Source organism: Marmota monax, unplaced genomic scaffold (genome assembly GCF_021218885.2).
Source record: "Marmota monax isolate L192 unplaced genomic scaffold, Marmota_monax_Labrador192_F-V1.1 WCK01_AAM20220418_F8-fsc00014, whole genome shotgun sequence".
Lineage (NCBI taxonomy): Eukaryota > Metazoa > Chordata > Mammalia > Rodentia > Sciuridae > Marmota > Marmota monax.
Window position 1 is genome coordinate 12,548,003 of NW_026695222.1, and position 8,584 is coordinate 12,556,586.

Genomic DNA, 8,584 nt, shown 5'->3' on the forward strand with positions numbered 1-8,584 from the left:
TTTAAGTCCTACCCAGACGTGTCAGGCTGCTCTGGGGATCAGACGTGGCGAGGGCGCTTGGGTGTGTACAAGGTGGAATCCGGAGGCCGCGGAGAAGCTGGGGGCCATGCGTGTGCGAGGGGCCAGGTGGCTGAGCTGGGGAGCTGAGGGCGCAGCTCAGGGGAGGGCTGGCGCAGGGTGGTCAGCTGACGACCTGCAGAGGCTTTGGTTCAGGGTGTGAGGAAGCAAAGGCTTCGAGGAAGACTGGGGCTGTGGGAAGGGTTGGGTGGAGGCCCAAGGCTGGGCAGGCGGGGGTGGGGGTGTGTGGGGGGGTGTAGGCTGGTTGGGGAGGACTGAGCTGGAATTCAGCCTCCAGGTGGATGGGGTTGGGAATTGAGGAGCCCAGTTCGGGAACAACAGGTCACCGTCACCTGTTGTTGCCAGGGTCAAGTGATTCTGGAGAGCGCTGACAACGGGGCCTGGGCCCTGGGCAGGGCCTCCCCTCAGTGGGTCTTACAGCCCCGGAGACAACCCTTCTTCGGCTCCAGCTCCCCCTCCACGGAGTGCTGTGCCCGCCAGGGGACAGGTGCCCAGGGCCCCTCCCCTGCATCCCCCTTGGGGATGACAAATTTCCTTCCTCCTCAGGACTGGGAGCTCTACCCTCCAGGGATGGGCCAGGGCTAGCTTCGTTATTGCAGGGTGGGGGTGCGGGGGGTGCTGGGGATTGAACCCCGAGGCTCTGGGCCACTGAGCTACACCCCAGCCCTAAATTGCTGAAGCTGGCCGTGAACTTCATCCTCCTGCCTCAGCCTCCGGAGTCGGCGAGGTTCCAGCCTGGCATTTAAATCTCCCTTGGGAAGGCCTGGGAGGACAATTTCATCCCTCTGACCACTGGTGATTGTACCTGGAAAAGGAAGAAAACGACCCCTTTCTCCAGGGTTTTCCTGAGGAGCAAGAGAAACAGTGGACTTGAGCTCCCGCACACAGTAGGCGCTCCTGATCCCCCACGACCCGGTGATCCCGGAGAAAAGAAGCAAAGTCAGTGTCCATCCCAGCTGTTTATTGAAGGGGAAGGTGAGATGGAATGGGTGCAGGACCGGGCGGAGGCCTGGGGACCCTCCCCGGAAGCCTTCCGGGACCCGGAGACTAGGGGCGGAGGACGTCCTCCAGCGGTCTCGGCGCCCCCCCTAGTGGCAGAGAAAGGAGATGACACCTCTGGCTGAGGATCCTGTAGGAGGGAGGGGCTGTGCCTCCAGGGAGGGGCATTTGCTATCAGGGTCAAGGTCAGGGCCAGAGCCAGTGGGCATTGGGGTCTGGGGGGCGGACTTTGAGGGGCATTTAAATCCATGTCCAAAATAATTTCGGAGCCATCTAGAACCATCAGGCCGCTGGCTAGTTGCTCTGGGCCAAACCTGTCCACCATCCTGGGACTCCCCTGGGAACCAGGAAGGTGTGAGACTGCTCCAGCTGCAGAACCACAGCTGGCCCACGGCTGGCCTGAGAGAAGTCTGAAAAGGCTGGTTCTGCTTGACAGATCACCTCTCTGCCTCCCACAGCCACCTCTTCTGTGAAGTGGGGGTGGACTGTGGGGCTCTGATGCCAAAATGTGGGCGAAGACAAGGTGTGCGAGGTGTGTCTTCACCTCATTCTGGAAGGCAAGTCCAAGCCAGCAACCTGGACGCCTTCTGAAGCATCCTGGCCAGGAGGACGCCCCTCCCCGTCCCCTGGCCTTAGTCTGGGGAGGGCAGTGCTCACATCCTGGGGGGAATGGGACTGTCACAGAACTCTAGAATCTGGCCCAGGCCCCTCCAGGTCCAGAGGCAAGTGTTGATGGTCTGAAAGCACAAGCGGCTAGCCCCGGCCACGGGGGAAAGAGCGGGGACAGGCTGAGGGCAAGGTTCTCGGCCCCTGAGGGGTCTTGGGAAGGAGGGGTGGGGGTCGTCTGGGAGGTCTGAGAAGGGGTGGCATCTGGATGAGTTGGGACCCGTCTCCTGGGGAAGGAGTTTGGGATCTGGGCTCCAGGTGACCTCGAGCTGGGCCTTCTGGGGCTTGGATAGAGCGGCCCTGCTGAAAGGGGACGTTGGGGGCCTGGGAAGGCGAGGTGCACTGGGTCTGGATGAAGGGTCTGCTCCTCCCTGAGCTTCCACGTGGGCAGCTCAAGAGTCCCGCTTGGGCTGGATGGTCTGCACAGAAGACTGCCCAAAGGGGCTGGTGGGGGTCGAGAACCACGACTGACCGCTGGCATCACGGAAGATGGGGGACAGCCGGGGCTCTGGCTCGTCCCTGAAGACTTCCACGTGGTGGTCAGCTTCGGTGTCCAAGGGCTCTGCCTTGGTGTCCTGGCTCAGCCAACCCGTCATGGCCCAGAAGAGGCAGATGGCCAGCAGGACCCCGGCCGCCACACACAGTGCTGTGCCGGCCAGGCGGCAGGTGCCCAGGGCCTGGTTGTAGTCTGCTGCCCGCTGATCCAACGATGGGAACTTACCATCGCTGATGCTCTCCAGCTTGGGGGGCACTGCGTAGCCAGTGGTCAGGGCTGCCACCCCCAGCAGCAGGAGCAGAGTCCCTGAGGACAGGCTGATCTGGAGAGGCAGACAGACGAGGAGATAGTCAGGGTCCCCGGGGGCCAGGATCGCCTTGGCTCCCCTGGATTTAATAGTGATTCCATGATCCAACCTCAAGAGGCGGGATCACAGAACATACCTGCTGGGCTCTGACGGACAGGAGCAGCTCCGTTTGGAATCTTGAGGCCTCAGATCAATCGCCTTCCCAACTCCCAGCTAGCAGTGATTTTCTCTGACCAATCCTGAGTCCCCTCCATCATTATTCAGGTCCCCTTTTATCCCCTTGTCCTTTCTGCCCTGTCTCTCTGTTAGGTTAACACCTACGCATCCTCAGATCTCATCTAAAACCTCCCTTACTCAGGGAAAACAACCAGGATGCTTATTAGTTCTTCTATGTTGTGTGTGTGTGTGTGTGTGTGTGTGTGTATGTGTGTGAGAGAGAGAGAGAGAGAGAGAGAGAGATACATACATACCAGGGGTATTTTGCTAAATTAAATCCCCAGCCCTTTTTTTATTTTGAGACAGGGTCTCACTAAGTTGCAGAGGCTGGCTTCAAATTTGTGATCCTCCTGCCTCAGCCTCCAAAGTCTCTGGAATTACACACACTTATCACCATGGCTGGCCAGTTCTTTGATATTTTTCATAAGGTTTTGTAGTTTTCCTCATATTATACATACTTTGTCATATTTACACCTATATTCCTATTTCTCCCCACTCCCCATACTAATGTAAATGGTAATCTTTTTTCCATATTGGAATTGAACCCAAGAGCATTCAACCACTGAGTGACATCCCTAGCTTTTTTTTTTTTTTTTGAGACAGAGTATTGGCTAAGTGGCCCAGCCTGGCTTCAAACTTGCAATCCTCCTGCCTCAGCCTCCAGAGTCTCTGGGATTATAGGTGTGCACCACTACACCTGACAGTAATGCTTTGTTGTTGTTGTTGTTGTTGTTACCATGGATTGAACCCAGGGGCACTCAACCATTGAGCCACATCCTCAGCCCCCCCCCCCTTTTAAAAATATTTATTTTTTAGTTTTAGGTGGACATAGATCTTTGTTTTATTTTTATGTGTGCTGAGGATGGAACCCAGTGCCTCATGCATGCTAGGTAAGGGCTCTACCACTGAGCCACAACCCCAGCCCCCTTTTTATATTTTATTTAGAGATAGGATCTCTCTAAGTTGCTTAGGGACCTCACTAAATTGCTGAGGCTGACCTTGAACTTTCCATCCTCGTGCCTCAGTCTCCTGAGCCTCTGGGATTACAGGCATGTGCCCAGCTGCATTTTTAACTTCTGGCTGGTTTCACTGTTTCCTTTATGAAGGAAATACAGAGGAGACTCTGACTTTCCTTAAAGGCCTGAGGCCAGCACAATAGTAGTTATTTGGGGGACATGTGGAGAAAGCGAAAAACTCATGGGCTATAGAGAGGGACACCACCGGGAGCCCAAAGACTAAGAGAAAATGCAAAATCCTCCACATGATTGATGGTTTGAACTCCCGCATCAGACTTTGTCCAGAGGCACCCAACCTCCGATGTCTTCTACAAAATGAGCAATGAGCACACTTTACTGTTCAAACCTATTTGAGGTCCCCCTTCCCAGTAATGGGGATTGAACTCAGGGGCACTCTAGCACTGAGCTACATCCCAGCCCTTTTTGTTTTTTGTGACAGGATAGTGCTAAGTTGCCCAGGCTGGTCTGAAACTTGCGATCCTCCTGCCTCAGTGTCCAGAGTCGCTGGGGATACAGGCGTGGCCCCCTGCGCCTGGCTATCACTTGGGTTTCCTGTTGCTTGAATGTGCAAGACCCTAACTCTCCACGGTTCCTTTGACTTCTATTCTCTGAACCTCAAATCCAATCCCACCTCCCCCATGTAGCCACAGGAATCACAGGAGTTGCTCCTGTTCCCTTACCTTCCAGCATAATGAGGGCCAGGGTCGGCGGGGACACAGGACAGGTGGCCCTTCAGGGTCATCACTGAGGGCAGTACCCGCACAGTCCTCATAGAAGAGGTGCAGGTAGGAGCGCACCCCATACCACTTGCTTTCCTCCACACCGGTGCCATGGCCACAGGTGCAGGGACGACCGCAGCTCAGCATCATGGATCCCTGTGGGGCAGGCAAGGGGCAGCTGACAGAGACAGGGTCAGTGGGAGCTGCCCATGGTAGCCCTCCTACTTTGCAACCTTGTATCCCACACACTTCTCCCACTTTTTTTTTTTTTTTTTTTGTACTGGAGATGGGACCCAGGGGCCCTTTACCACTGAGCTACATCCCCCGCCCTTTTTATTTTTTTATCTTGAGCCAACCTCTCACTAAGTTACCCAGGCTGGGCCTGAACTTGGGATCCTCCTGCCTCCGCCTCCTGAATAGCTGCGCTCAGCCATCCTCCCGCTCTCCACACCTCACCTCTAGCATGGCCGGGCCTCTGGAATCCTAGCTGGTGTTCCCTAAGTATCTATGAAGGAACCAATGACAGAAGCGCTTAGCCTGGGGCCCTACAGTGCAGGTGTCCATCCATGTGCCCGACTACTTGGACTACAACCCCAGACCCACCACTACCTCACTGTGTGACCTTAGACAAGTGCTTTAACCTCTCTGAGCCTTGGGTTCCTCATCTGTAAAATAGAGCTAACAATGATACCTGTTTCACTTAGTTATCGTGTCTAGTGCTGTAAAGGTAGCCGTTATGATTATGACTAGGATTTCTTTGTTATTACGTCCATCCTGAACTTCTAGGGCTCAGTGTCTGGAGTGAGAGATCCTTATCTCCCCCTCTTCCAAATCTCATCCCCTCTTCTGGGCCCCTCGGAGGGGCAACTGTCATGGCCAACACTTGTCCAGTGGGGCCCGGAGTCTCCAAGCTACAAGTTTTCTCCCAGGGCTGCCTCTACACAGCCTCCAACTTCCGCGGAGTTTCGGCTTCACAGGAGGGGAACTCGGGGCCCTCAGGATTAGGGGCTCTTAGGATTAAGGGCTGCTGATTTCCAGAGAACCCTATTTAAGAACCTTTTTTTTTCACAAAAGGGAACACAGGTGTCAGGAGGGGAAGGTGCCCCAGGCTGGTTGCGGGGGAATTGAACCCAGGGCTTCCTGGAAGTTGTGTGAGCACAGGTAAGGCTAAAACTGGAGCCTGCAGGTGCAGCCTTCTGCCCTCCCACCCCCACCAGGGTCTTCAGAGCAGCTTCAAACCAAAGACGGGTAGACCAATCCAGGGCCCCCTCACTTCCAATCAAATGTGACCCTCCAGTCCCTGCGTGGAGACTCACCAGCACTTTCATATACACACACAGCACAGAGAAATCTGCACACGCACAAACCACCAGGACACCACACCGAGGCCCAGACGGGCACAGAGACGACCACACAGACGCACGTGGACACACACGTTATAGACACACGCAGACACACACACAGGGGCGCTTCCTCGGGACCCCGCGGAGCCACACAGAGCGAGGGTTTGCGGCCAAGATTGCCTGTCCATAGATCGCGGCTGTCAAACTTCCTCAGTTACAATTCAGGTGAAGAAAGAGGGGGGGAAAGGAAAAAAAAAATAAAGTAACAGAGAATGAGAAATAGCAGAGACCAAAAGCCGAAAAGCAACAGAAGAAGGAAAGGGCGAGAAGTCTGGATGGAAAGCAGGGATCTGGCGAGGGGGCGGGGCTCGGCGAGGGCGTGGCCAACAGGGTGACCGCCCCCGCTAGGGAGGCCGGTGTAGGGAGAATGAATGGGGCCCCGAGGCAGTTAGGGCCTCAGAACAGGGACTTTTAATTGAAGACCCCAGGTGATGGGGCGGGGAGGGGATCGAGGAATGTGGGCCTGGGTTAGCTCCTCCCTTTAATTCACGGCTCCCCCCGCCCCCAAATCTATACAATCACTCAGTCCTGTAGATACTAGAGAAGGAAGGTGACCTTGACGGTGCCTCCCCTCCGCTGGTCCCTCCCCCTCCCATTTTAGGCTTGCGAGGAGGAGGTCTAGCTGGAGAGAGAGGGCTGGGAGGGAAAGGAGGCTGAGGATCCTCGGGGGTTGCCATGGGAACCGCTAGGGAGGTGTCCCCAGCCAGCAGCGGGGAGGAATTGGTGGGAACGCCGCGGGAAGAGGAGGGGGCTGCGTTGGCCGAGGGCGAGGGTGGGGAGACTGCGGTGGAGGAGGCGAGGGAAGGGAAACGTACACGGAGGTGACAAGTCTGAGGGCCTGAAGATGGATAGAATCTGTCGCATCTTGATGGCCCTATTCAGTTCCCCTTCCCAGACCCCCCAGACCCGCCCACTCCAGCACCCTACGCTGCCCCGGCGGTCAGAAGGGGCACCCTCCTGGAGGGATGGCTGGGGAAATCAGCCCCCCGCCCGCAGCATCGCTCTTTCGGACTCGACCACCCTTCCCCTGGGTGAAATTAGCTGCGTCCTTTCCCTTAGAGGGAAACTGAGGCAGAATGGATTAGGAATGGGTTTTTGGAGGGAGGTTGGGGGGCGATCTTGGCCGTTGAAGCCTCCGCCCAGCTACCGACCCTGGGGTGTGGGGGCGTGATGAAGCTCCTGCCGTCTGCCCCCTGATACTTCCCTGGGACCCCCCACCTCCCGAAGCTCAAGACCAGGGCGCAGATGTCGGTCCTACCCAGCCAGACGCGGCCGGGCTGAGGATGCGGTTAGAGGGTGAGGTTCTCTGGAACCCGGGAGACGGCCGGATAGGGGTCGGTGCTAGTGGAGCAGGGGCTGAGCTCACCTATCCACCAGCAGTCTCCGCCGAGCCAACAGGAGCTGGAGATGAGCAGAGCCGAAGCGGGTCTGGTCCGCGCGTGCGCCGCCGCAGTCCGGGGCTGGGGGCGGGGGGCGGGGGGGCGGTACGGGGGCAGAAAGAGGAGGGGGGCGCCGGCCCGCCCTAGGGGCTGGGTCTGCAGATTGCGGCTGCTGGAAGCTCCCCGAAGCCCTGAACCCTTCCCAGTTCCCTTCTCCCTCAGACCCCAGGCTCCTTCTGCAGAGCCCACCGCCTGCCTGGACCTCGGCCCCTCCTGCGGTCCCTCGAACTCCTCATCTGAGCTCTCATCACTCCTCAGCTGCCCACTCCTCTCACTGAAGACCCATCACTGAGTCTCCATCTCTTCAGTGCCTCCTCTGGGTCTCCACCCCTCTCGTGAAGCTCCCCACCGGAGTGGAGAAACCTGCATCTCCTGGCTGAACCCACTTCCTTCGCCCCCTCCCATCTCAGCGCGCTCCCTCCTAGAGCCCCGCCTCTCTCCCTGGGCACCTCCTTCCCAGGGGCACCCGAGTCCCTGATCTCTCAGGAGTCCTCACCTCTCGTGGAATCCCGTGGGTTCCTTCCATTCTCCCCAACCCGCCCCCGCTCCTGGGCATTGAACCCGGGGGTACCCTACCGCTGCTCTGCATACACTCCCATCCTTTTTAATTTTTTAATTATTTGTTTATTTTTTGGTACTGGGGATTGAACTCAGGGACGCATAACCCCTAAAGCCACATCCCCAGCCTTTTTTACTTTTTGCTTTGAGGCAGGTTCTCCCTAAATTGCCCAGACTGGTCTTGAAGTTGCGTTTTTCTCCCCCAGCCTTGGAGTTGCTGGGATTACAGACAGTGCCCCTGTGCTTGGCCTCTTCCTCTTTGAGTCTCCACCCCCGGCTAAGGATCAGTCCCTCTGACTTGGATGGAGCTGGAGCTCCATCCCGCCTAGAGGAGCTAGAGGTGGGGAGGAGGTGTTTGGAGAGAGGCCATTTGCCCTATCCGCTCCGGAAGGAGCCAGTAAGGCAGGGAGCCCCGCCCTCCCTCCCCATCCGACTTGGTTCTGCCCTGGGCAGTGTGTGCCAGCTGCCACCTCCCAGACAGCTGCATCAGCTTCAGGCCTTGTTATGTGCTCAAGCATTTGCTGTGTGGTCTTGGGAAAGTCCCACATTTGGTGTGTGGTCTTGGGACAGTCATGGTACCTGCCTGAACTTCATCAGACACCATTGCAGGAACATGCCTTGATGTCTTGAGCGTGCATTGTCTCTCTGTGTGCCTTGGGACAGGGGAACGGGAATGAATGAGCCCTT

General features: G+C 57.0%; 1 protein-coding gene across 1 annotated transcript; it reads right to left on the reverse strand.

The window, feature by feature from the left end:
* Positions 1–1,022: 1,022 nt before the first annotated feature.
* Nrsn2 (neurensin 2) lies at positions 1,023–7,372 on the reverse strand. The gene is made up of 3 exons (XM_046433816.2): positions 7,267–7,372; positions 4,459–4,653; positions 1,023–2,561 (listed from the first exon to the last, which is right to left on the reverse strand). The coding sequence occupies exons 2-3, from the start codon at positions 4,645–4,647 to the stop codon at positions 2,136–2,138; spliced, it is 615 nt and encodes a 204-aa protein (XP_046289772.1). The 5' UTR covers positions 4,648–4,653; positions 7,267–7,372; the 3' UTR covers positions 1,023–2,135.
* Positions 7,373–8,584: the final 1,212 nt, after the last annotated feature.